Raw genomic sequence first — 27934 nt, forward strand, 5'->3', positions numbered from 1 at the left:
CATCCATGTTAAAAAATACTTTCTCCATTGTCATCCACCTTATTAATTTCTGTCATCACAGATCTGGGCTCTGAAGCAGGATCCCTCCCAAGGTCTGAGCAGTAACCCAACAAACAAACAATGGCTCCAAGGGATAAACAGGGAGTCCAAAACAGAAGGACAGCCACAGTAAACCCACCTGAAGTAAAAGCAGTCAGGAGCAGCACCAGACATGCCTGTTCTGACTCCTGCATGGAATCACAGAGACTGAAACTTCCTGTCACTACACAGAGCTACAAAGGTTCAACTGAGACCAGCAGGCAATCCTTCAACTCTATGTATTTTTAAGCAGATATCATAATTTTAAATATTACAGATAACCTCAGCACCAGAGAGGACAACAGCAGTGTATTTTGCTCAACCAAGATTACTCCTGCAGAGCACATCTCCCCACGAGCCTCTGCCTGTCAAGATAGAGGGCTCAAGGAGCTGCATTCAGTAGATGCCATATCTAAAAATCCATGTGCTTGCATTGTATAATCACCACTGCCTGTCTAGTTTGACCTTGGATTTTGCTAAGTGCAGGCATGTGATAGCATTTTTCTGTTCCATGGCTGTCCTCAACGTCCTCTTTCTCAAATAAATAATAAACAAACTCTTGACATGGCAAACTGATCCTGTTAACCATGACTTCTAAAGGCCTGAAAAAGCTTGGAGAAATTGAAAAGTAATGCAAATGGAATGACAGAGTAAGAGAAGGAGAACAGGAAGAGATGGAGGGAGGGATCCCTCTCTAATGTAAAACAATATTCTTCTAGACTGAGACAGTGGCCTGGAAATTGTAAAAAGAAATAAAGTAAGAGAAAGAGCAATAAGAAAGTAGAGGTGACAGAAAAGTACAGCAAACTCCTTCACTTAACTGGGGAGCCTTGTCTGGACATCTCTGCTGCTGCACTAGCAAAAGGCACCGCTGACAATTGGCCATGATTAAGTCACTCCTCCTCCTTTCTCAACAAAAAGGCCAACTGGGGTAACAACTGAGTATCAAGTACATGATTAAGACAAATACCAGGAGGACTTTTTTAATAGAAGTGCTGCAGAATAACTGGTATTAGCTTTGAAATGGGAGCAACCAAAGAATGGCCCATTACTTGAATTACAACAGAAAAGACCAGCACTAGTGTTTTATGCATCAGACCAGACATAAAAGTCCTTCAAGACCAAAGAAATTACCAAAAAAGCATTCACAAAATTACAAATAGCAGACTGTTTGATGCAGCACACACTCTGAAACATCACAACATCATTGGAATTGCATTATGAACCGTAATACAAAGTACACCTTTTTTTTGCCACAAACTGATGTCTACCACTAAAACAGATAATCAAAGAGACCTCTTTTTCCTCCTACACTGACAACCAGAAACAAAAAAAAAGGGCAGGGGGAAAAGACATACATGAAATAGGAACATAATGTATTTATGTTGGGAAGAAAAGATACACAGTATTGCATGGAAGCACAAGAAGCTTAATTGCTTAATAGCTCAGCTACTGACTCTCAAAGAAAATGTATTCTTTTATAATGTAATAAAACATAGTGAAGCAAGAAAAGTGCAAGTTTAACTTTTATGAAAAAGCAAACTCCAAAGCACATATAATAAACTAGTCAGGAAAATTGCATTACAAGGTTTGTAACTTCCAAAGTGCATTGCATCTACACTACATTGGCTTTGATCTTTCTGTTTAAGTTATTTTACAGATTGGGATACATAAATAATGGATTCCTCCTAGAACAAAAAAAAAAAAAAAAAAAAAAAAAAGAACTAGAAAAAAGTAGCAAATTGCAAACTGTGAAGAAAGGCTCTAACTTGCACGTTAGATTTTACATCTACCATTTCAACACATTGTCCAAACAGAGCACTGGGCATTCAGAATCTTTTACGTTGCTGCTGCAAGAGAGAGAAACAAATTGCTCTTACCTGTGCTCCAACTCTCGGATGGACAATATAACTCCAGAAGTCGATGCCTTTTGTTGCAGAGTGGCCAGAAATGTGAACTCACTTCTGTTCTGGAAGAGCTGCATTAACTTCTCACTCACGTGGGGTGCTGCGTGGATTTCTCTTTCTGTATCTAAGAATTTTATTTTTAAAAGGAAACAAAAAAAAAGGGAGATAACAGTCTAGTAAAAATGCTAAGTCAGAAAGATTCAGATTACATTTTTCATTTTCACACCAATATTTTTTATTTTTGAGAGTCATCCGCCATGGTGCACCACTGCAATTTTTCCAATGAAAAAACCCAAATGCCATCTCTGTCAGCAGGTCCACTTGTCAATTTGACAAGTTCACAACTGGTCAGCTACTGATTTTCTGATGGATTTTTTGACGGGATGCTGAGCCATTTGTGTCTGCTGCGAGCAGATTAAGTTGCTGTAAATAAGGTGTGCTGCAGTCAGATAAACAGGGCCCTAAATTTGAGATCTCAGGCACTGCCTCTCCCAACACAATTCAGCAAGCTCCAATTTCAGTTTTCACCAGCGACTGTTACCACCTCTCCCTCGTACATCACAGGAAATGTGTCCTTGCACGGTGTAAGGCAGAGATGTATTATTGCTAATAATGCTATATGGCTGTGCTCCTGCCTGGGAAATAAATACAAGACACGCTTGCAATCCACGGCTGTTTCAGGGATTTCTCACTTTAAACAAGCAAAGTATGACAGCTCATACAATATTTATTGAACTACAGCCTGACCAGGCAGATGCAGAAACATTCCAGCCTCGCTAGTCCTGACGATGGCCAAGCAGCATCACACCTTCTCACAGCTCATCTTCTGAGATTCAAATGCATCATCCCCCACCACATTCATCTTTAACTCATCCTTTTACTCACTATGCATCATCATTACAAAACACAATTCATGACAAAGCAGAGAAATCATGGCATTTCACCTTCCTGTCCATTGCCAGCTCTCTCATGCTGGGCTTTTTTCACATTTTTGCAAGACCTGAGCCACTTGCAGTTCCTGGATGCCATAACCAATTAGAAACCCAGTGTGCTTGCTTTCCAAAGGTTTTACTGTGAAGCCAAAATGCTGGCACAAAGTCTCAGCTGGTAGAAAACCAGAGAAACTCCACTGAATGCTGAGAATCCAGCCCAGCATGCATGATGTAACACACAAAGGAGCGATGAAAATTACAATTCAGAATTTCACTGCAGAAGGGGAAAAAAAATCCCCAACACTTTAAAAAGGCTCCATTGTGTCGGTAAATGAGGCTTTGCAGACAGAGAGGAGAGAGACCGGCTTGGAAAACAACGTAAAGCCTCAAACACACCACTACTGGGGGAATGCCATGGACTGAAACCAAACTCCAAGGAAAAAGCATTCAAGCATGTTTGGCAATTGGGTGTCTCCATTTGTCCTGTACAGCCTAAAGCCCTCCAAAGGAGCGTGCACCCCCAGACTAGGACTCTGAAAGGCTCACTGGTGAAAGCACCAGTTAGACATCCAAAACCACCAGGCATCATTTAAAAATCTTTGCTACAGGCCCAAATTCCCCTGATAAATAAATATATAGTGCCCACTTTACAGCAACAAACTATTTGTCTGTCCAGTGCCACTTTTACCAGGGCAGAGGATAAAACTTCCAGGAGCAGAAATCATCTCCACTGCCATCCTATAGTGGAACAGAAGAAAAAACAATCCAGCACAGAACACCAGATTTTGTCTTTATCTATTAGCTTTTTCTATCTGCATCATTATCTTCACCTAGCAGGTGTTATTACTGGTCATAAATATCATGCAGTTTCTTTTTAAAAAGCTGATACAAGAGATACAAAACTATGTCTCCCACAGACCCATAAATTCACCAATATCCAGTGTGCTATCTACAGAAACAGACAACACACTGGTACTGCGTTCCAAGGCACAAGACTCAGAGGTAAAATGTCCAAGACCTGACAGATTAAGATTACTATCATTGTTTGAAGGTTAAAAACCTTCATATCTTACTCTTTTTTTTCCTTAAAGGTGTTACAGTTACCAGAAATAAAATATGACTTAACAAAGCTTTCAAAAATTCTTTCACATGAAAGAATCTGCCTCTCACAGGCAGTGCTGTCAGTGGAACATACATGTTTAAACTTCAGTCAAGCCTTGCAAAGTACAACAGTTTCTCATTATAGGAAGGCCCACATCCCACCACCCATCCATCAAGTTTTATACAAAAATATAGGGCTCCTTGCTCAGAATCATCCATGGTTCATCAGCGCACTGACTATTCCAGTTCGAAACACTTGGAAACATTTTGCTATTCTCTACCACCTCTTCATAAATAAGAGTATACCAAAACCACATGAAACCCTGATATTCATTCTCTGCTGATTAAAATCAGTAAGATTCCAGAGTGTTGGGTGGAAACCACTGAGTAACAAATGGTATTTACAAAGTGCTTGCAACACTGTGCCAGTGTAATTGGTACAAAGGGAATTACATAACCAAGCTTTTAGAAAATTAACATACATCTAACTATAGTGTGTGCATATATATGTAATATATATACACTATATATATACACTATATATATAGTATAGATACTATATATATGTATACACATATACACTGTATACACTATATATATAGATATTTATATAGATATATATATTAGACAGATAGATTTTTTTTTATATATATATATAAAATCCCAGGCACACAGTCTGGGATTCTGGAGCTGAGCACAGCCTGGCCTTGCAGCTGGAACCCCAGGAGTGGGAAGGAGAGGTTTTGAGGCCAACACTGCATTGTCCATGTCCTGTCCCATGGCACAGCCCCCACAGCAGCACCTGCCCTCACACACAGCATCCCCAGGAACACTGGGTTTGTGTTCTGCTTGATTTCTGCAGAAAACACCATACAAATGAGCTGGGAGTACAGCCCATTTAGAATAAGAGTCTTCCATTTTCAGGTAGATTTTCACACTTCAAAATAAAAAAAAAATAGAAAAAAAAAATGAGAATACACACACCCCCTCACCACAGGTGCCTGAAAGGTAAAATACTTTTTATGCTCTCCATAAAAATAACTGTCTGCTTGTAATGAAATGTCATATTTCCTACATAATACAGAACAATATAGGTTTATACAGCAATCTTCAGTGAAACATCGCTTCATGCTTGAATGATAATGCAATCTCAGCAAAATAAATAAACAAACACAGCTACGACTTTCATATGCCCTTCTATGTGATTATATTTCCTTAATTTGAAATAGTGACTGTCTGGAGGGTTTTTTAAAACATACCAGGGTGTTTCTGAAATTAATCAAAGAAAGAAAGCAAGCATATTTGCAAGTCCAAGAGACAGAAATCATCTCAGAGCATCAAGTAAAGGCACCTTTCTACCTTCAGCAGAACAAAGGCACACGACACACCTCTGTCAGAGAGAGCATATGTGTAGCTTGATTTTAATTCTTAAGCTGTGGGTCCAAGGAAGAAGCGCCAAACACAAACCAAAGGTCCGGTTTGCCAGAACAGACAAAGGTCCCCTCCCTGGCACCATCTCCCCCACCACCAGCGATGCCACTGTAGGGGGACAGAGCATAAGTAAATAAAGGAAGTGTTAAATGTCATTTACCTCCTAAAGACTTGCAGTTGAGCTAATTATTGAGGATTAGGAGCCGGCCTGATGTTAACAGGCCACAGCTATAGCTGTAGCAGATTGGTTGGTTGAGGGAACTGGAGTCAGTTGGCCCCTACAAGGCAGAGTCAGTGCCTGGAGGAGCTGCCCACCAGAAACATCACGGAGGTACAAAACTGTGGCAAATGGAATCCTTGCACTGACAACATGCCACCTTGCCCTGTCCTGGATGCCCTGTCCCCTGAGAGCCCATTCAGCCCCGCCAAGCCAAAAGGAGCTCCAAGAGGAACCAGCAGCCAGGGCTGCCCTGCCACAGGGGCTCAGCACCCACAGCACACACCCTGAGCCACACACAGAGATTTCACCCACACTGGAGCTACTCACAGCACTCACCATCAGCACCTTCAAAAGAAGTCTCAAATTTAGGGGTGTTTTCACTTTCCCATAAAACCAAAGGAATGGCAATGCTGCTCTGGGGCCAGGCTTTACCTCACTCATACAAACCATTCAGACACTTCAGTGCACACTAACCCTAAATGCCAAATGGAATTAGGCACAACAATGTGAAAAATGCATGTATTTTATGATTGGCTTTTGGCAAATATTGAAATGGATATTATATGTGTTGTGTTATAAAGTAATGCTGTATTAACGCTCTTAAGTAGTGTGTTAAATATAGTTTTAGGTTATAAAAATTGTTAAAATAGAAACTATGCTATGTAGGATACTTTTTTTAAAGAAAGGACTCGCACTGAGATAGCAGCCACAGAACACCTGAATCTTTCAGAGAAAGAGAATTTACTTCCCCATTATCAAGAGAAATGAACTTCTTCCCACCTCAAAGGCACTGTCAGGATTCAGAGGAAGGAGCTGACACTGCCCAGACAGAATCCTGTGTTTGAATGGAATTTATGCATCATGGATGAGGTGTATGAATATGCAACAGGCTGTTGTTTTTAAGGGTTAATCTCTGTTAACGTGGGGCCTTTTTCGGGCTTGTCCTGCCCATAAAAGGTACCTGAACCATCAGTAAGTGTCTCTATTGTCTCATATTGTCCTGATTCAAACTGTCCAAATTATTATTACTCTAATTATATTACTATTTTTATAACCATTTTATTACTATTAAACTTTTAAAATTCTAAAAACAAGTGATTGGCTGACTTCACAATAACTCAGGATCAGAATCAGCCCTTACCCCACCTGATTTAGACCCTCAAGTCACATCTTTGTGTGTGGATTCAACACTCTGTGCATCACCCTCTCTAGTAACTCAAAAGTGAACCTCAGGCTTCTGCCATTTGTAACCCTGAACACATCAGAAGCCCCAGTTAGGAGAAATTCAGAGTTGGCATCAGCTCCATTAAGTGTAATAAAATCACCACCACACAGAAGGAGACAAAATGAGCTGGAGAAGGAAAAGGACAATGCTAGGAAAGAAAGCAAAGGTCTTGCCAAGCCTCCTTTGACAGTGACAACAATCCACAGCACAAAGGGAAATACATGACCATTTGGGATGGAATTTTAAGTGATGAGAAATGTGCACCCGTTGTTAAAAGCCATATCCCAATCCATCTGGGGAATAATTTTTCTTTAATAGATGCTTCCATTAGTGGAAATATACTAAAATTCAGTTCTGAATCAACTCATTTTCTAAAGCAATAGGTACATTTTATCATTCACTAGCCTGCTTGAATACCTTTTACTTCCCTTGGCAGAGAACATACTGCAGAACACATTGCTTTATTGGGAACTTCAATCATTTTTAAAGCTATTTGCTTCAACATGCTTTCATTAGAACCACTGAACAGTCACTCTGGACAAGCAAGTGGAAATTAATCCTGCAACAGCAGAGAATCCAGATTTAAGCTATACCAATTAAAGAATTGAATATTACAGGTTTTTTTGCTTTTACCTTGCTATGGGCAAAACCAAATAAAATTAAAACTGTATTTAAAAAAACAAAACAAACAGAAAATCATGCCAGTGCCCTACTTTTTCTTAAGTCACCAGCTTTACAAAATGAAGCTAAGATTAGAAGGATGATCCAAAACTAGCAACACTCAGTGTAGGCAGCTCCTAACAGTTGCTGAGGATGAAAACACACGACAGCATCACAAAAACATTCTTGTTCACTGAAGCAGGTGCTTCACCAAAGCCTCTGAGTCAAGTGGGATCCAGGGCACCAAGCCCCTTCCAGCACACCGGTCTCACAAAACATCTTTTGAAGAACTGGTTAAAAAAAAAAAAAAAAAAAGAAAAAAGAAAAAAAAACACAAAAAAACCCCACAACACCAACAGTGCAAAACACTAGTGATAAATGCCCATTCCCACTCACTTCCACCCTTCTAAAACCACGCCTCAGTCCCCACAGGCCACAAAGAGATGCGAAAATCCCCAGAAGGATGATTACACTAATTATGGGGATCATCTCCACAAAAGAATCATTTCACTGCCAAGCAGAGAAATGCTTCAGGTACTTAAGCCTGCCTACCTACCAAGGGCAAAATGTAGGTAGCTACCAGTCGGTTGGTTTGACCTATGGGGATAAATTCACAGAAATTTCTCTTGATGTGCTAGGAAAATAGAAGGCTTCACCTGCCAGCAACCCAAAAGAGAGAGGTCAAAACATCACCCCCTTCTCTGAAAAACTCTGCTACCAGGGGGGACCAAAGAGGGCATGATGTATTCTCATAAGCACGTCTCTGCTTCTGAGCATTCTCGCCACCATGAAAAGACACTGTAAATGTTTTTGCCTTGCTAGCTCCACTCAGAGTCAGTAATAAACAGTAGGAAATCATGTTCAACAGCACAGCTTCCTAAATTATGATTATTCATTGTAAATCACTTTTTACGTGTTGCTTCAAACAGTGTTTCTCAAGAATAAGATCCGTCTGCAGTGAAATGCTTGGTGATTTTAATATGCAAGCCTCCTACAGAGATGATGTCTCATTTTAATTATTGTTTCGGTTTAATGGGTTTTCATTAAATTAGAGGATGGAGCAATTACCAGGGTGAACAGCTAGTGTCACAAAGGTAAGTTCCCATGACTATACAGCAAAAGCAGTTCCACTAGAGAAGGTGGGGAAACAGTGTTATTCAATGTAAACTCTGCTTTTGCATCATGCAAAACTACCCCTGGCTATACGTGCTCATTTATTGCTGTCATGTTGATATACATGTTTGTAAACTAGTTTACAAATAGGTCTCTCCTAACAAAATTCACCTAGCATTTAAAATTATATGTATCTATAAATAAAAATCCTTTCAGTAAGCCAGTGCAAACCCAGCCCTAAAACTCCAGTTGCCAGGAGCAAGAGAATTTTGAGTCACTGAAATCAGAGAATACTTAACAAATCATAGTTTCTCCTCAACCACTAATTTAGCTGATTTAGTGGCTTAGTATCAGACTCTTCACTTGTTGAAAATTGCCTTGACTTGAGCACCAGCTCGAGTGACCACACTCATGCTAATTAAGTAGATGTCAGAGAGTCTTAAGTCCTTTGTTTGCTTTATCAGTGTTTCAAACTGCACCTGGCAGCTGAGTGCTCTGGAAGGAGCAGAGCAGAGCACTCTACAAGAGCTGGAAATGAACATTTGCCAAGAGTGAAGGCAGCCCCCAGTGCTTCTGCACCCCCAGCCTGTGCTGGTGTTTGAGGGTGCCCAGGATGAGGAGAGAGATGAGAATCTTGACTCCCTGTTTCAGAAGGCTTAATATTATATATATATATATTTTTTTTCTATATATATTATATTAAAAGAAAATTATATATTAAACTATACTAAAGAAAGAGAAAGGAGACATCAGAAGGCTAGAAAGGAATGGTAATAAAAAACCTGTGACTGACCAGAGTCCTGACACAGCTGGACTGGGATTGGTCATCAAGTAAAACCAATTCACATGGAACCAATCAAAGATGCACCTGTTGGTGAGCAACCTCCAGACCACATTCCACAGCCATCAGATAGTTATTGTTTACATTTCTTTTCTGAGGCTTCTCAGGAGAAAAGTCCTAGTGAAAGGATTTTCATAAAACATCACAGCGACAGCAGCCAGCTAAAAGTGCCTGACATGGCTGGGCAAGCACAGTGGCAAAGCCTGTATAGAGAAAATTCACATGGGTCTCCTCCCTCCAGGGCTTCCTCCTTGGCTTTTCCACACACACGGGCAGAAAAAGCAAGGGAAGCTCTGGAAGGAGAGCACGGGAAGGAGAGCAAGGGAAGCTCTGGAAGGAGAGCACTGGAAGCTCTGGAAGGAGAACAAGGAAAGCACGGGAAGGAGAGCAAGGGAAGCACGGGAAGGAGAACAAGGAAAGCACGGGAAGGAGAGCAAGGGAAGCTCTGGAAGGAGAGCAAGGGAAGGAGAGCACTGGAAGGAGAGCAAGGGAAGCTCTGGAAGGAGAGCAAGGGAAGGAGAGCACTGGAAGGAGAGCAAGGGAAGCTCGGGAAAGAGAGCACTGGAAGCTCTGGAAGGAGAACAAGGAAAGCACGGGAAGGAGAGCAAGGGAAGCTCTGGAAGGAGAGCACGGGAAGGAGAGCACGGGAAGCTCAGGAAAGAGAGCAAGGGAAGGAGAGCAAGGGAAGCACAGGAAGGAGAGCACTGGAAGGAGAGCAAGGGAAGCACAGGAAGGAGAGCAAGGGAAGCACAGGAAGGAGAGCAAGGGAAGCACGGGAAGGAGAGCACGGGAAGGAGAGCACAGGAAGGAGAGCAAGGGAAGTTCTGGAAGGAGAGCACGGGAAGCACTGGAAGGAGAGCACGGGAAGCCCTCCAGCAGCACGAGGAGAAGCACAGCCTGCTCCACTGGAAGCCCAGCTGGTGGCTGGCACTGTCACACCCCAGGCGGCTGCCACGGCCCAACACCAGACACCTGCAGGCAGCCAAGGGCCGTGGAGCAGCTCTGCTGCTGTCAGCACCAGCCACCCCTGTGCTGAGGCTGCACGGCACCTGCTGCTCAAGGCAGCCACTTGAACCTTATCTCAAGTATTTTAGGCAGCTGCTGAGCTCGTCTTCTCAAGAAGGCTCCGTTCCTTCCTCAAGGGATTCATGCTGAAATCAAGACTGTTTACAAATGGTTGATCCCTTAAATTAAACGCTTCGTTGAAATGCTCCAGAAGTTCACTATCACTAAAAGCACATAATCTGCTCTTAAATCATGTGAGTTAATCAAATTACATGTGTTGTCAGTTAATTAGTTCAGGAGTCGCTGATTGTATCAACTTTTCCACTGTTTACCTACATTAGATAAGGTTATCAGGTTACTGTTCCTGTACAGATTGCTCTTTGCCAATCTGGAAAATAGCATTTTAACAAAAAGAACGTGGACTTACACCAGCAACACTGAACAGAGCCAGTGGCAACACTGGGAAAATTCATGAATTGCCGAGAACCATTCCCAGGGTGCTATCCATTTTGCTGGAGGAATACTGGCCACTCCAGGGACCTATTTCAAGATTATATTAAATACTAATGTCACACACAAGTAATGAGCCACTCAAAAATATGGCTTCATGCAAAAGCAAGCTAAACAATTTTTTCCTCCCCTTCTAGAAAGCATTTGCAAATATGCTTGAAGTCACACAAAAATAATAGAGATCACTTTAAAAAAAATGAAAATATATACCAAAACTTAACAAAATACATTCTGCTTTGTTTAAAGGAAACTTAAGGTGGTACCAGAAGGTGAGAAGCCCCTAGAACAAAAAAATCAGACACAGGGGATAAGTTTTGCAAAAAACTGTTAATTGTAGGTTTGGTCCTATTTCCTCCCATTATAACTGCATGTGTGTTTGTAATGTAATCCAGAAATAAAATATAAGCTTAATAGAAGAGAGAGACTGATCCACTTACATTTTTTTAACGGTAGGTAATAATTCTGATTTCTCATTTAGCACTCTTCTTTCTTCCAGGTAATAATAAATACTAGTCATAATTTATGGCAACAGTATTTACGAAAAAAAAACCAAAAGTACTTCCGAAGTGCTTTATGATTCCTAAGTTTACTATGAATTTAACAGATACAGTCAACAAATAACCCATTTCAACAAAATTTTAAGATCCAGCTTCCACAGGAGCAGGAAACAAGCAGAATGCTAAGTTACTCTGACTTTGTTGAAAATCCCAGTCTAACATCAGCAAAGCCATACAGAAATTAGAATTTGCCTCCCTGGTGAAAACCTGCACTCTTAAATGTGTAAATCAAAATACTACTTGAAATAGTGCATTAAAAGGGAAGTTTCAGCTAAGCAGAAATCTGACTTTGTTTCTTCACTGTGGAGAGAGGTTACACTATCCTAATGCAACTAACAGACCTGGGTACCCCCACACACAGGTTTTAATTTCCAGTCATTTTATCACATGAGTAATACAACTAAAAGCAATGAAATTATCCTTGGAGTTCGAAGCAAGCATTTGCTGGAGTGCTCTCTTGGTTCACAAACTCTCAAAGACTTGACAGTCTAAACAGTTTTTTAATTACTTTTAAAGCATAGGTCATGTATTGCTAAAAAGTTATGATTTCAGGGGTTTTCTACACTCTATAAATGATTTATACAAGCATTAAACAACACATGTTTCATGAACTAATTCTCCCTTTTGTTTTCTTACCCCGAGGAAAAAAAATCACTTCCATGTTATTGCTAAAGCAAATTAAATCCTGGGTGTCTGTTTTATTTATTAACTGCATGATAATAACATGAGGCATAATACATTTGTGAGAGCCCTTCTCTACTGAAGGATAATTTCTGCTGTCAGCCTCTTTATGTTTATATTCAATATTCTAGATGTCTTTGTTTCTTGGAACATACACAGGCACACATTTATATTTTCTCCCAAAATAAATATAAACGCCATTGGTGAAATGTTTCACAACACCCACAACAAAGACCCATAAATAACTAACATACTTAGTCATTCTCCAGGAGTTTTACATGATTTGAGAGATTTCATAATTTCTTTTAAAAAGTCACAATAATAACTGTTTTATCTTTTTACACCATAATTATGATTTGGACCATTGCTTTTCTTATTTCACCCAAGCATACCACAACTCATGAATAAAATATGACAACTTTGATAGCATCCATTGCTGTGGGTTCATCCGTAACAGGAAACGTGATTGGGGTACTAAGAACTCCCTTTTCTCCATAAGCCTTTGTTTCTGAAAATAAGCTTTTATTTAAATAGATCTGCCTCGTGTCCCTCCCCTTCTGCATTTCTTGCCTTCAGCAGTAACACCAGCAATAATGTTTACTTTTATTTTTAATGATCACATTTGGGAGCGATTAGGATGGCACGAGGCAAGGTGGGCAGAAAATCCCATCTGAAAGCTGCCATTCAAGACAACAGAAAACATTAAAAGCAATGCCAGTACCTGAGAACAAAAAGCTAAAGCAGAGGACATGACTTAAAGATGGGAGAAATATGAGCAAAACTCTTTTTTTTCTGGCTCCATAATTAGTTCCATTGAAGGAAACCTAAATTTCTTCCACCATTTCCCAAACAAGATCACTGTAACTAACACTGCAGTGTCCTCCTACCACAGCTTGTCAGTACGTTCCCTGAAAAGGAAGGTTGGGATAAAGGCAACACATGAGGTTTCCAAATCATCAGCATTTATCAAATTATTCTACAAATGTCATGTTTTAAGGCTGTGCTGCTTGGCTTTCCAAACAGCACGATGAGCATCTGTGGAGACCTCCACAGACCACGAAAAATCATGACACATGCACACACAAATCCCACTCTCCTCCCACACATCTTGGCTTTATTTTCCCCAGTCCCCAGGAAGAGGCTTTAAAATTTCAGAATTATTCACAATGAGCCGAAGTACAGAGAGAGAAAGAGAGGCAGATATGAATGTCATCTGTAGCCAGTCCATCTTAGAAGCAACAAGCATTTGAACTGCAAGATCCAGTTTTTGTATCTGTTTCTCTCTAAAAAGATCTTTATGTTCTGTATATATTTATGTTACATTCCAGTTCACAAAAAGTTCTTTAAAAATGAAAATTAAGATGTAAAAGAAGGGAGCTACACAATACAGAACTGAGCTTTACAACACAAATTTATCCCCTCTGGGAGTGCCTGTTCCCACAGATGCCAAATGGAAACCTCACAGCTTCAGAGGAGGAGTCACCTGTATGTGCCAGGGAAGGCAGGCTCTGAAACAGCCCCTGCAGCTGCACTGATCCTGTAAAATTCATCCTATTTACAGTACAGGGGACCCTCAGCAAGCTCCACTGCAATTTAAGAAATGTTACCACAAAGGAGGGAGGATGGGGGACAGAAAAACTGCAATGAGAGGCTTTTAGGAAGCAAACCCAATTCTGAGCTGCTGTACTTACTGCTCTAAAAGAGTGATTCCCAGATCCCTGTCATCAGAATTACAGGACCAACCATGCTATTTTAGCAGATATGCAGGTGTAACTAAGGACATCATCCCATGCTGGAGTGGGCATCAGGTACCAAAATAAATTTTTGCCCTTTCTATTAAAAAAATAAAAACCTAATGCACCCTGTATCTTTCAATAGGCAAAAAAGGCAAGACAATCACATGATATAACACCATAAAACCAGCACAGTATGACATGAATACTTCATGCCATTGATGTGGTGAAAATGAAAAAATAACAGAAAAAAATGTTCCCCCTTGTGTACCACTTATACACCTGCACCACAGGTGGCAGGTTTGTTCTAGAATTTGGCATAGGTTGAGGCCTCAAGTAGCATCTAATCTTTATTCTTGATAGACAGCAGGATTTTTCATCACAGGAAATGGTCCATTCATTAGCTCTGGCTGTAAATGCCTTTGTGTACCTCTTTAAGGTACACAGTCTTAAAAAGAAAACCCGTGCAAGTAATTTCAAATAACACCACTTCCTTTTAGGCAAAAGATGTAGCTGTGTTTAGAAGTAATGTAATCAAGTAGGCCGAATGTAAATATTTTGCTCAGTTATTAACAAGTTTCTACTAAAACTGGTTTAAAGTTCAAGATATCACCACCCTTGGGGTCAAAATACACAATAACAGGCCGCTTTGTTTCACTGTCTACAGTAAGAATCCAATTCCTGAGCAGTGCTTTTCCCATCCTCTGCACTTCAAGTTCGGCAGTGCCCTACAAGTGCTCCAGTTGTGCCCTCTCTAAATGCAGCATCTGATCAATGTTTAATAAACAAGGAGCTAATTACAGGACGGTATGACTGAAGAGTATCCATTTGCCAAAATCTTTGCATGAAAAAGAGTTTCTGTCGTGTTCTTATTTTGATGAGGATACAAGAAACTCAAACTGTTAGTCCTGCTTTTATCCGAGTTACTTTCACTGTAAGCACTACATGGTGTACAACACCCTTACTAGCAGTATCAGAAACTAATTTCTGCATCCCCTCTCAGCCCATTCAAGAGTAAAGGGCTTTTCTTCCTTTTCTGCTTATCTTCATGACAGGACTTTGTCAACAGGTTGCCAGAAGCATTCAAGGCTTTTAGCACACTACAGAAGTACTTATCCCACCTCCCCTCTGCACTTCCCATCGTGGCAAATGAAGATAGATAAGCAGCACAATTATTGTCTCCCAGGAAAGCAAAAATAACTGCCAAGGACAGAGGCAATATGTGCTCAGAACTCTCTCCTAATCATGACAGACATGATGGGAAATCCAAAAAATGTCAAGGAACAGAAAGCAGCATGACAGCATTCAGGATGGGGAGGGGAAAAAAGGTAAAAGTAGAAATTGGTCACTGTTGTATAATGTGACTAGGTTTCTATTTTAGTCTACACTTGCTTGGAAGCAGGGGGCAGGGGTGTTTTAAACAAGAGAATACTGAAGGAGAAACTCTGAAATTATTCACAAGCTATACCTTCATATCAATATGTTGGATAGATTTTACACCTAGACAAGGGTAAAGCACCAATTCTGCAATGCCCATGGGAGATGGGGACTCTCAGAAGGGTAAAGCACCAATTCTGCCATGCCCAGATGAGAGGGGGACTCTCAGAAGGGTAAAGCACCAATTCTGCAATGCCCAGGGGAGATGGGGACTCTCAGAAGGGTAAAGCACCAATTCTGCCATGCCCAGGAGAGAGGGGGACTCTCAGAAGGGTAAAGCACCAATTCTGCCATGCCCAGGGGAGATGGGGACTCTCAGAAGGGTAAAGCACCAATTCTGCAATGCCCAGGGGAGAGGGGGACTCTCAGAAGGGTAAAGCACCAATTCTGCAATGCCCAGGGGAGATGGGGACTCTCAGAAGGGTAAAGCACCAATTCTGCAACGCCCAGATGAGAGGTTTTCTCAGAAGGGATAGCCAAGAGGAACAGCCCAAATAAAGCAGCACAGAATGCTACCACACCTGAATGTTACCACAGGATGGGGCAAGAGGCTGACCCACACCTTAAGGTGTTTTTACTGACAAATAAAGAGGTTTTCTATCTGATGGCAGCTGCCTCTCCATGAACTCATGACCCTTGCACTGCTGGAAAGGAATTTTATTTTTTTTTTCACCAGGTATTGCCCACCATCACTTGAAGCCTAGGACAGGCAACATGGGGTAAAACCCCAAATTTACACACCCCTACAGGAAGCAGAGCAGGGCTACACAGTGGCACATCAATGGCAAAATACCTCACTCTGACCTTTAAAAAATGAAATGAAAGCTCACAGGTTCAAGGAGCTTGCAGGGTTTCCACAGAGATAAAGCTCTGGTGAGCTGCAGGACAGCTCTGTGAGGGGACACACTGCTGGTTCTGGCCTGCCCCATGCCCAGGCCAGCAGCACCTCAGGCAAAATGCACTTTAAAAGGGAAAAAAAAAAAAAATCTCATCCAGCTGGAGGGGGGCAGCTGCACAGAACAAACCCAAGTGACAGTGGGCAATACCTGGTGAAAAAAAAAATTTAATAAAAATAGCCATTCCTTTCCAACAAGGGTCATCAGCTGCTTTGCCAAGTGTCCCAAAGCAGGTGAAGGAGGGGCTGCCCAAGAACCCTGGTGTTCCCACCAGAGGGCATGTTTGGATACACCACCATGGGAAAGCTACCAGAGCTGCTCTCTCCCGTGACACCGGAAGGCAGAACTAAGATTTCCAGCCACCATGCTGTGCCTTTGTAATTTTTCTGCTGCTGTGAGGTTTCTGCTCTGTAAAAACAATACTGCTGAGATTTAATATTTGCTATAAAGGTAGCAGAGGAGATCCCACAAAAAGCAATGACTCTTGTCTCATTATCTCACGTAAAGAGGGACTGACACCCCAATTCCAAAATGAAAGTTTATCTCTCCTGCTCACTGGGGCAGGAGGTGGGAGGTCTGCAGTAAGAGCAATGACATGTTTCCTCCCCGAGCTGCTCTCTGCTCCCTCTCACCCAGCCCCTGGCTCTGTTCTGAGCTCTGCAGCTCACACTCCTTGCACATCACGCTGCCACAACAGAGTTCAACATCTGGAGAGCATTAAAACCTTGGCCATGGCACCCAGGCTGAGGGTGAGAAGCTCAGCACTGTGACTGTGCTCACAGGGGGTCCCAGGATGAGGGAAGACACGAGGATCTGACTCCATGGCTGATTTATTATTTTATGATATATATTACATTAAAACTATGCTAAAAGAATAGAAGAAAAGGTTTCATCAGAAGGCTGGCTAAGCTAAGAACAGAAAGGAAGAAAATAACAAAGGTTTGTGGCTCAGACAGAGTCCGAGCCAGCTGACTGTGATTGGCCATTAATTAGAAACAACCACATGAGACCAATCACAGATGCACCTGTTGCATTCCACAGCAGCAATACTCAATGTTCACATTTTGTTCCTGAGGCCTCTCAGTTTCTCAGAAGGAAAAATCCTAAGGAAAGGATTTTCCATAAAGGATGTCTGTGACACAGCACAGCTGGACAAAGGCAGCAGCCATCACCTGGCCCTGGAATTCAGTGAGCACAGCTCAGTGCTGAGCTGCTGCCCCAGACACATTGCCAGGGCACAAGAAGCATTTCCTGAACACTGTCTCACCAGAGGCAGAGGTATTTTGTTCCTGACAAAAAGGGGTGTATGCTTATCCCATTCCCCCTCTATACTCCTGATGACAAGATCAATTTAGGCAGTTGTTCTTATCCACTAGCCTAAAACATGGCAAAGTTGGCCAGCGTTCAAACCTCTTTCAGTTCAGCGCTGCAAAACCTGACTGAAATTCCTGGAGTGGAATCTGGAAACACTTCTACTCTCTAAGTGAGGAATTAGTCTAAAAAAAGCCAGGATTTGTGAAACACTGAAGGAAAACACCAACAGAGAGGAGTGCACTTCTTCTGGAAGCTCAAGGGTCTCCTGGGACTCACCTCCACCCGCCTTGGAAGCGCAGCTTTGATCTCTCTTTTGGCCTGAAGCAGGACACTCCTTTTTTCCCAGGAACTCAATGAGCTTCACTCTTTTTCTCACAAAAGCATTGCCTTTCTCTACGCTGTAAGACACTTGTTATTCTTTCACCTTTGCTGTAGGAGCCACGAGTGCACAGAAAAGCAGTCAGCAGTGTCTGCTACAAGGTGGGAATAAGGAGCATGACTGAACCCTGCTGCAGCAGCTCCAGGCCAGGTGTTTCTCTTATATCCAGGGCCTGTGTAACACAAGGCAAGAAATGGCCAAGAACACAGCACTGCACATCTCCAGACTTTGAAGTGTACTCAGTGGTTTCTTTTGCTGAGCGCTAAACATAGCACACGTAGTAAAACACCATTCCTAATTTAAAGGCTAAGTTGAAAAATAGTGCCAGATTGCCAGTAAAGGAAACAGCAAAGCCTTAATAAACTTTCAGGGCTGGGAGGGAACTGTTTCGTAAATAAAGGTTTTAAGTCTCTGTTAAATCCAAAGAGATGTTGCAGGAAGAATTAAAAAGAAATAGGCATAGCTGACAGGTTATAAAAGGAATAAAATCTTATTTCCACAACACAAACTGAGCATGGAACAAAAGTCAGACTGGTTCAAGTAATCACATCTTAAACAGCTAGGCTAAAAACTGCTCTCAGTCTACCTAGAAACAGGATGACCAGTTTTGCCTTATTTTAGCCTCAGTTATCATCAGAGCTTTCCTGTGCCACTGAATTCAAGATCCCGGTAAGCCAAAGTCAGGACAAGCCCTGTTTTCTGCTATCTGAAACAGAGAACAGGACTGAGCCCCAGCAAGGGAGCTCAGGGTTCCTTAATGCACTATTTACAGTATTTATTATTTGCATTAATTGTATTATCTGCAGTTTACAGTATAATCCTGCGCTGATCCTGTTCATTTCTCATGCCTGTAAGACACCATTTGTAGATGTCTTACAGTCCATGTTTGTCAGATGTCATTGTAAGGCACATTATTAGGTGAAAAGTTCCTATTTTCAGTATATTTCTTTGACACAGATTTTCCACCCAGCCCCACAACCATTTCCTTGACTCCCCTGGCCTCCTAGCTGAAGATGTGGGTCAGACATCAGTGTCTTGGGTGCCCCATTCCCCAAAAGCACCCATCAACAATCTCCACTCACCCTCCTGTGCCCCTCCATGCTAGAGCAAATCATCTGCCCACAAAGGCATCCTCTCCCATGTTTGTGGGTGAAAGTTAATAAAAGACAAATAATTAAGACACCAGAACGTCATGGATCTTAAGAATCAGACTGTTTGCAGAATTGCAATTATGAGTTATACATCTACATTTCCTCTAATGCACATTGTCAGCACTTACACTGCTCTGGTTTTTTACTTCCTCATCCCCCTTTCACAGAGAATGGAACTGAAAAATTCAAATAATGGAACTGATCAATCAAAAATCCAGCTGAAATACTCTAACAATCAAAGCCCATGCCCAGCAGGACAACTCAGATGACTACACTTAATTATAGGTTTCTATGCTTTTCTGAATTAGGAACAGATTTGCTTGCCCAAAGGCAACCCACATCTCTCAATTGCCACTTTGGTTCTACCACGCTGTCACACAATTTGCAACAGAGCTGGATTTGTTTCTTAGCCTATAAATCTGTTTCGCTCAGAAATCTGAGGTTTGGCTGTTCACACCAATATTATTAAAAAATCAGAATACTCCACCAGCTTTACTGGGATGGTCTCTGACTGAAATCACCAACTCTTTAAAGAAAATCCTTTCTGCATCTTCTCTAAGATAAATTAAATCATGACATCACTCCCCAGAAACTCTGTAACAAACAGTATGTCATTTACCATAAGAGAGCTATCACTGATGAAAAGTCAAATTAAAAATAATATTTTCCCCTTTTTTTGTGTATACCTTCATATCATCCCCCTTTTTCATTTCAAGAATGCTCAAAACTTACAGAGCTTTCTCTTTCAAACAGTTTAATTCACAAAAAAGTAATTGCTTAGGAGAACATTCCTTATTTTCCTGGACTTACCCTGGACACAAAACTGTCTGGACTGGGGAAAACAATTACCATTTCTCTACCTCCAAGATGCAAACTTGTTGGAACACACAGAAGAACGCTCTCAGTTTGAACAGCTCCAGTAGAGCCATTTCAGCAAATTCATCTCACAAGACAGAAAATGTTCCACAGGGAGCTTTTCTGTAAGCTCAGAGCCCCCATACATGCTGTCAGAGGTGGCAGGCAGAACTGCCACTGTGAAAATGTGGTGAGGGCTGAGCAGAGCAGAGCTGTGCTGAAAGCACCCCACCTTCCGCCTGGAACAGCTGCTCCAAGAGGATACAGTCATTTTGAAACTCAGTGCTAACTTCCAGGCCTTCTCTCCTCTGGGAGTGTCATGTTTGTGAAAAATGCATGTATTTTATGATTGGCTTTTGGCAAATATTGAAATGGATATTATACGTGTTGTGTTAGGAAGTAACACTGTGTTAATTCTCTTAAGTAATGTGGCAAATATAGTTTTAGGTTATAAAAAATGTTAAAATAGAAACTATACTACGTAGGATACTTTTTTAAAGAAAGGACTCGCACTGAGATAGCAGCCACAGGACACTTGAATCTTTCAGAGAAAGGGAATTTATTGCTCCCTTATCAGAAGAAATTAACTTCTTCCTGCCTTAAAGGCGCTGTCAGGATTCAGAGGAAGAAGTTGACACTGCCCAGACAGAATTCTGTGTTTGAATGGAATTTATGCATCATGGATGAGGTGTATGAATTTGCAACATGTTATTATTGTTTTGAAGGGTCAATCCTCTGTTAACATGGGTCCTTTTTCGGGCTCGTGCTGCCCAGAAAAGGCACCTGGACCACCCATAACGCTTTCTTTTTATTGTCTCATATTGTCCTGATTCAAATTGTCCAAATTAGTATTACTCTAATTATATTACTATTTTTATAACCATTTTATGACTATTAAACTTTTAAAATTTTAAGAATAAGCGATTGGCGTTTTTCACAATGTTGGACCAGGGTTTTTTGTGGATCTCTGTGGAACAAAGTATTACTTCTATTTTAGACATAGCAATCTCGCATACACTCCAAGTTCTAAGCTGGTTTTACTGTATGGCAAGATAAAACTCAAAGCTGAGTGAGTATCTCCTGGCTGCAGCCAAAGGACACGGCCCACAGCCAGGCTGTAGCTATAAAGTCACCTCTGCTAGTAAAAGGGAATCCCTCCAGCTGCCAACACACTGCTGCCATTTAACAAGTCACAGATAGGAGCAAGGAGGGAAGAAGACAACAGAGCAGCTCCAGATCCTGTCCCAGCTGGCAGCAAAGGCCTTCAGTGTTCCCATGACCCAAGGGCTGATGAGCTTTACTGAAGAGAGCAACTTTCCTGAGCCACCTTCCACAAGTTTCACACTAGAGGCTTTACTCAAGAAGAGGGCTATTCCTGTGTGCATTAGCAAAAAGCATTTCTGTTCTGGGAATTAAAAAAAAGCTTTATGTACCTAACTAAGTCTTCAAACTATTTATTCATTTCATAGTGTGAATGTTTGTTTATTGCTTCCCATGAGCATCTATCCTTCAGCTCATCCATTCATATGGATTTTCTAAGTTCCACCTTTCTTATACAAGTCCTAAGTTCCCAAACTACAGATGGAGAAAAGAACAGAATATCCAAAACATCTTCACCATTAACCTTTCAAAGTTACTTTCAGTATCAGTGGTCTCAATCCAAGTCCTGACAAAAACATCTCAGACTTCTTCCCTACAGCTCTGACCTCCAGTCTGTGAAAACTCACATTGCACTCATCAGTGGGGTTGCAATTAACTGCATGGAATAGCAATTGGAATGAGTAACAAATTTAGGCCACTGCAGTCCTTAGAGGATTGACTATAATGCATTATTTGTCCATAATACACAAACCTGGACTCAGGGTATCAAGAGAAAAAAACCTGATATCTTTAAATGAAAATAATCAACGCTGCTCTTCTGGACACTAATTTGGGAATCAGTGAAAATTAAGCTATTTATTGTATCATAAAAGACAGAAAACAAATCCTGAGGTTGTCTCCAGAAGCAGCTCTGCTCTGACTCCTGAACTGGCCTTGGCCAGATAAAGAATGAACCAAGATTGCAGACCCACTTCCCTTGTTATTTACAGCAGAGTCAGCCAGCACTGCAGATCCAGAACTGAATGAGATCATAATCATCTGCCTCTAAAAACAGCTACAGAAGACAGATAAGAAAAAGGGTCTTCAACATTGACTAAACCAAATTAAAAAAAAAAAAAAAAAAAAAAAAAAAAAACAGGAAGCCTTCACAATAAAAATGTTTCCAATAGTGCTTTAATTCACATGTTAATCTCAAATCATATAAATGTCTTTCCTGCCTAATTAGCACATGGTAGCAACTCAGTGCTTCCACCCCCAGGACAGTGTTCCTTAATCTAGACCTTACCTAAATACATTGTAAAACTACATCCAGAATCTCACTCAGTAAAAATACAAAAAAAAAAACCCCATAATTTTCAAACACTTCACAAACTTTGTGTTAGAATACTTAATGAAGGGGGAAAAAACCACAAAGTGCCTTATCTTGCCCTTGATACTTAAATACAGAAGCATCCTCTTTGGCCCCCTTAGCAGTTTTCACAAAGTTGATGAAAGATTTGCTCCATTACCAATCAGTGTTAACACATGAAATGCCTTCTCATAGTTACACAGCTTTAGCTGTGTGTCTCTGCATGTATAAGATCACAGAGAAAAAAATCCCACAAGCCCATCCATTGGAACCACTCTGACATATTTAGTGAGAAATAAATACCAGGGAGTATTGAAAACACACCCAAAATTCCCTTGCAACTACCTGACAGCACACACACAAAAAATAGCATCTGTATTTCAAGAACTAATTCCAAGAAACAGACATAAAAGAAAGCAATAGTTAGGTAAGGCCACCATTACGGGGAACTCCTTAAGCATCAAAGCTGTCCTGAGCTCATGCAGACAGAGGCAAGATAAGAAAGCTGAGGATGTGTCTCTCACCTTGGAATAAGAAGGCTTTGCTGGCATTGTGCAGTCCTGACACTTGTGTTACCCCCAGGGTTGTATTCACCAGATCCAGCTCTGTGATGATATCAATTTGTAAGTCAGGATCCATTCCAAATCCTACAGCTGTTGGAGGCAGAGAGAGTTAGATCAATTTTTATTTCAAATCAGGTAATGAAAGAACAGAGAAGAATATCTAGCACAGACATTTCTAGTCCCTTCCCACTCACACACTGTACACAGTAATTACTTATAAGACAGCAACAGAGGCAGCAAAGAGAAGATATTCTATTCCAAGTCTTTCAATTAAGCTATTTCCTTCTCAGAGATTTTACTATGCACATGTTAAAATGTTCTAGAACTGATACGTTTATCCAGTATCTTCAAAAGGTTCAAGAGTAATAAATAAAGACAAGCATAACCACCTAGGCCAAACCATGAGAGAGATTTGCAGCATTCATCTGTTAGCTACATTATTTCCAGGGAGATGTAAGGGCTGAAAACTCCTCTCACATTTCCTACCTGGCTGTGACCAACTGAGCAGGCCCACAGCTCATCACATAACCTAATCCATGTTCCCAAGTGGACCAAAGGAGCATGGAGCAGATGTGGCAGCAGGGCAAAGAGCACCCTCCTGTAGGCTAAGAGCCTTGGGTAGTAAAAGGGAACCAAGGTATTCGATTCCCTTTTTGTTTGATACTCAAACACCAAGGTATTGACACTGCCTCTGCTGCTGCCAAAGCCCACATCCACTGACCCCAGCCAGCTGCACCTCTGGGCTGCAGGAGCACCTGCTGGGAAAGCAGAAATCTAAACCTGACATTCACAAAAGGCTTATGCCCAGGAAAAGCCTGGGTACCCTCAATCTGCTAGGGACCTGATGGGATTGACATAAGAGACACAAACTCCACAAGTTCGAAAATGCTGTGTTGAGGAGTGCAGGGCAGTTTGATGGTCAGCACACCAAATTCCCCAGTGTTTCTCTCAACAGCAGTAAGAGTGACGCGAGATCTGTGCCTGAGACACAGGTCAAATAGCTCGTGTGGAATCCAAACACTTTCCTAATTACATTTTTCACTAACATCATTAGTAACAAGTCCAAGAATGAAATCCTGACACAGCTGAAGTCAATGCTAAAAGTCCCATTGACTTCCATGGAGCAAGGACATTACCTGGAAAGCACGTCCAGATTGATTTCCACTAAGTAGACTTCACATTCAGGCCTAAATTGATTGATTTGTTATTCCAGGACTACACTTCTGGATCATTTAAGCAGCAAGTACTCTAGTTTGATTCTTTGAAAGGCTCTGAGAAATTACTGAGGTGCACAGAATGAACAAGTTACATATACTACTCATAAATCTTCTGTACTCCAGAACTTTCTCTTTTCCTCAAGGATGAAAAGTTGATGGAATAACTTTTGTTAACACAGAGGATTCTACTCCGCAAGGGGCAGAGCATTAAAAAATACAGAAAATGCAGCTTTAGGAGGTCTCTAGCAACCTTACTCTACAAGGAAAATTAAGATCTAGAGGCATCTGATGGAACTGAAGCTCCAAGAGTGCTGACACATCCACACACCCAGTGCTTACATAAGGATATGGGGATAAACACATTTTTGTAGAAAATTGGAATTGGGAGAATATTAGAGAGCCCAGATAAACTTCTCCAAAGGTAAAAACTTCCCAGATAATCAGCAACACCATCGGGCTTTTTGTACTATCATTCACTTTCAGCACAGGCACTCAATGACCGCAACTGACAACATCCACACTGGTGACTACAAACACCTCCCTCTCCTGGAATACAGACCAGAACCAAAACAAGAAAGCACTTGTTATTCTTCCAGCGTTTTCATTCAGCAGAAAAGCAGCACAATGTAAATTGTGTGAATTTACCGAGCAGCAAAGACAGTGTTGGCTGTCCCTGTGAGAAACAGAGTATTTTGTCCCTCATTAGGAAGGGCTTACATCTATTCAGATCAGCAATAATCTACTGATATGAAGGGAGGTCAAGTAGGTGCTAAAACTTGCTAACAGAAAGGACAAACTGTGTTCAGTAAGACAAATCTCAAACCCATTAAAGTAACTGAAAGCTCTGTCACAGCCATCAACAGGGTGGGGACAGAAACCACAGCGAGCAAGTATAGGCACTCCCATAAATCACAGCAGCTCCACTGCTCTATTAGAGCTGTTTATTCCACCCTGAATACCCAAGGCTCAACAAGTATACATCACTGTAGCTCCACAGGCTTCGATTTATGCCGGCAAAGGATCCTGTGTGACAGCTTCAGTGTGTTCTCTTCCAGCTTTTAAAATACTTCTGAAAACAGAGACCGTTTCTTATGTCACAGTAACTATTTAGCAAGAGCCTACACTGCTTTAAATACCTAGCCATTTTCCTGAGCTGGGTCTTCAAACGGCTGCAGGCACTCAAATGCCGAGTCAATAATTAATAAACAACAAATCAGCAGCTTCAGTATGATAACCAAGTCTTCCTTTTCCCCTGTGGTCTCCCCCAGTCTATCAGAAAGATACCACATGCATATCAACCACACTTGCAGCTAGTATTTCATGCTGTCTCTCTCCAGTGGAACAAGTACCTGGAAATGCCATCTCTTTCTGAAGTCAAAATTAAGCGTGAAGCAGTCTGCTCTCGCTGGAGAGCTGTGCAATGCCTGGGCCCGATTCTGGATGATGTTGGTTTCAATTCCTATTTAAAGTAATTGGGCCATTCCCCTTAAATCAGTGGCTTACACAAGCAACAGTCCAAATGCTCCAGGCAGGTGGGCGGGAGCAGAAATCATCTCAGGACTTGGTGGATTCAGCCCAATGTGAACTGAAGGCACTACAGTAGATTAGAGGATTAAGCCATATAATTATGAATGATGTCACCAGGAAATCCCTAAAAGAAATTAATTCTGCCTTACAGCTCTGACAGCTTTTATTCTCTGCTTCTGCCTTTATCACTTACACCCAAGCACCAGCAATCATGCCATGCTCCATCTAGCTGATGTGCAGCCATGCAACACATGCAGCACATTTATAACGTCCCCGACATGTGTAACGTGCTGTTTGGGGATGGGAAAACTTTTACTTAAAGCACGCTCAACACAACCAAGCCATTTGCACGTACCCACGTGAAACCAGTAAAATAGTAAAGAAGAGGCTCTAGAACAGGCATTTTGCTCTCTCCTCTCACAACTTCGATGGCAATTGTTGCACACACAGAACTTTCCAAGTAGCAGAGTTTTGGGTCCTGCTGACCATTTAAAATCTCGGTATGCACTAGCAGGGGTAACACCACTGTGAAAGGGACAGGTACTATTTCCTTCCAACTATTTTTACGCCGCATCTCTCTGTAGATTTTGATGAGCTTATAATTACTATAAGAATTTAAATACAAAACATTAATTCCTTCGCATTTTGAGGATTGTGCCGGGCGGTTTCCCTGAGAACAGCTAGAAAGGAGAAACGTGTCCCTCAGCAGCTCCAGCCGAGGAGGAGCGCTGCCCGGGGACCACGAACAAAGCCTTCGCAAAGAACAAGAAGCGCTACTTGGGTCGCGCAAGGCTGGAGAGACAGCGGAGCCGGCACGGCCCCACAGGAATAACGCGCTGGGGGCTGGAATAACGCGCTGCCAGCCGCATCACACCCTTAGCGCCGCGCCCCGCGCCCGGCACCGCGGGCGGCACCGCCGGGACACGGACACGGCCCCGGACCCTCGCCGGCCGCCGCTCCGCTCCCGGTCCCCGCGGGGCTCAGCCCGCTCGCCGCTCTCGCAAAACTTTCCCACGCCCGCCCCGGCCCCCGCGGAGCGCCCGCCCCACAGAGCCCCACAGAACCCGGCTGCGCCCCACGGAGCCCCACAGAACCCGGCTGTGCCCCACAGCGCCCGGCTGCGCCCCCCGGAGCCCCAAGCCCTGCCCGGCCCCTCACGGCCGGGGCGGCTCCCGCTGCCGCCGCCGCCTCCCCGTAAAGTTTCCGCCCGCCACCGGCGCGCCTCGGGCGGCGGCTCCGGCCCTCGCTCCCCAGGGAGGCGGCTGGGGCGGACCGCAGCCCCGCCACGGAGCCCGGCCCCTCACCTGCCCCGGCGGCGGCCGCACACGCCCAGAGGAGCAGGAGGAGACCCATCGGCGCGGCGCGGGCGGTGGCGCCCGCTCCCTCGCTCGCTCTCTCCCTCCCCGGCCGCCGGCAGCTGCTGCGGAGCCGCACCGAGCCCAGCGGAGCCGAGCGCAGCCTCCGATGCGCGGAGCGGCTCCGGCAGGAGGCGGCGGCGGCTCCGCCCGCTGCCCAGGCGCGGCCCCGACGCCCCCGCAGCGGGGGCTCCCCGCCCGCCCCCCGCCGTGACGCGCACCGGCCCCCCCGGGCCTCGCCAGCGCCGCCGCCCGGCCACGGCTGCGCTCCGAGCGGAGCGGCCCCGCCGGGAGCCCCGCACTGCGCACCGGGCCCGGTCCTGTGACGGGAACCCCCCGGGCCGGGAGCCCCGCACTGCAAACCGGCCTCACTCTCGTAACGGGAACCCCTGGGGCCGGGAGACCCGCACTGCAAACCGGGCTCTCATAACGGGAACCCCCCGGGCCGGGAGCCCCGCACTGCAAACCGGGCCCTGTCCTATAACGGGAACCCCTGGGGCCGGGAGCCCCGCACTGCAAACCAGGCCCGCTCCTATAACGGGAACCCCCTGAGCAAGAGGAGCCCCGCACTGTGCACCAGGCCCGCTCTCATAACGGGAACCCCCTGAGCAAGAGGAGCCCCGCACTGTGCACCAGGCCCGCTCTCATAACGGGACCCCCCCCAGGCCGGGAACCCCGCACTGAGCACCGGGCCTGCAACGGGAACCCCCTATGCGAGAGGAGCCCCGGGCCGGGAGCCCTGCACTGCAAACCGGGCCCGGTCCTATAATGGGAACCCCCCGGGAGCGACTGGCCCC

At 43.3% G+C, this 27934-nt stretch overlaps 1 protein-coding gene across 8 annotated transcripts in view; it reads right to left on the minus strand.

Annotated features, from left to right (window-relative positions):
- The window catches only part of NELL1 (neural EGFL like 1), a 273376-nt gene extending 246057 nt beyond the window's left edge, over positions 1-27319 (minus strand). For 7 of the 8 annotated variants that reach the window (XM_074543905.1, XM_074543908.1, XM_074543904.1 and 4 more), the window contains exons 1-3: positions 27087-27270; positions 23000-23128; positions 1959-2109 (exon numbers count right to left, since the gene is read on the minus strand). In XM_074543905.1, the coding sequence (XP_074400006.1) occupies positions 1959-2109; positions 23000-23128; positions 27087-27135 (329 nt within the window). In that variant the 5' untranslated portion in view covers positions 27136-27270. Of the gene's footprint in view, positions 1-1958; positions 2110-22999; positions 23129-27086 lie in introns of all 8 variants that reach the window. The other variant, XM_074543909.1, reaches the window with a different exon arrangement.
- Between the last annotated feature and the right edge of the window lie 615 nt (positions 27320-27934).

The sequence above is a fragment of the Zonotrichia albicollis genome, chromosome 6, assembly GCF_047830755.1.
Source record: "Zonotrichia albicollis isolate bZonAlb1 chromosome 6, bZonAlb1.hap1, whole genome shotgun sequence".
Classification (NCBI taxonomy): domain Eukaryota; kingdom Metazoa; phylum Chordata; class Aves; order Passeriformes; family Passerellidae; genus Zonotrichia; species Zonotrichia albicollis.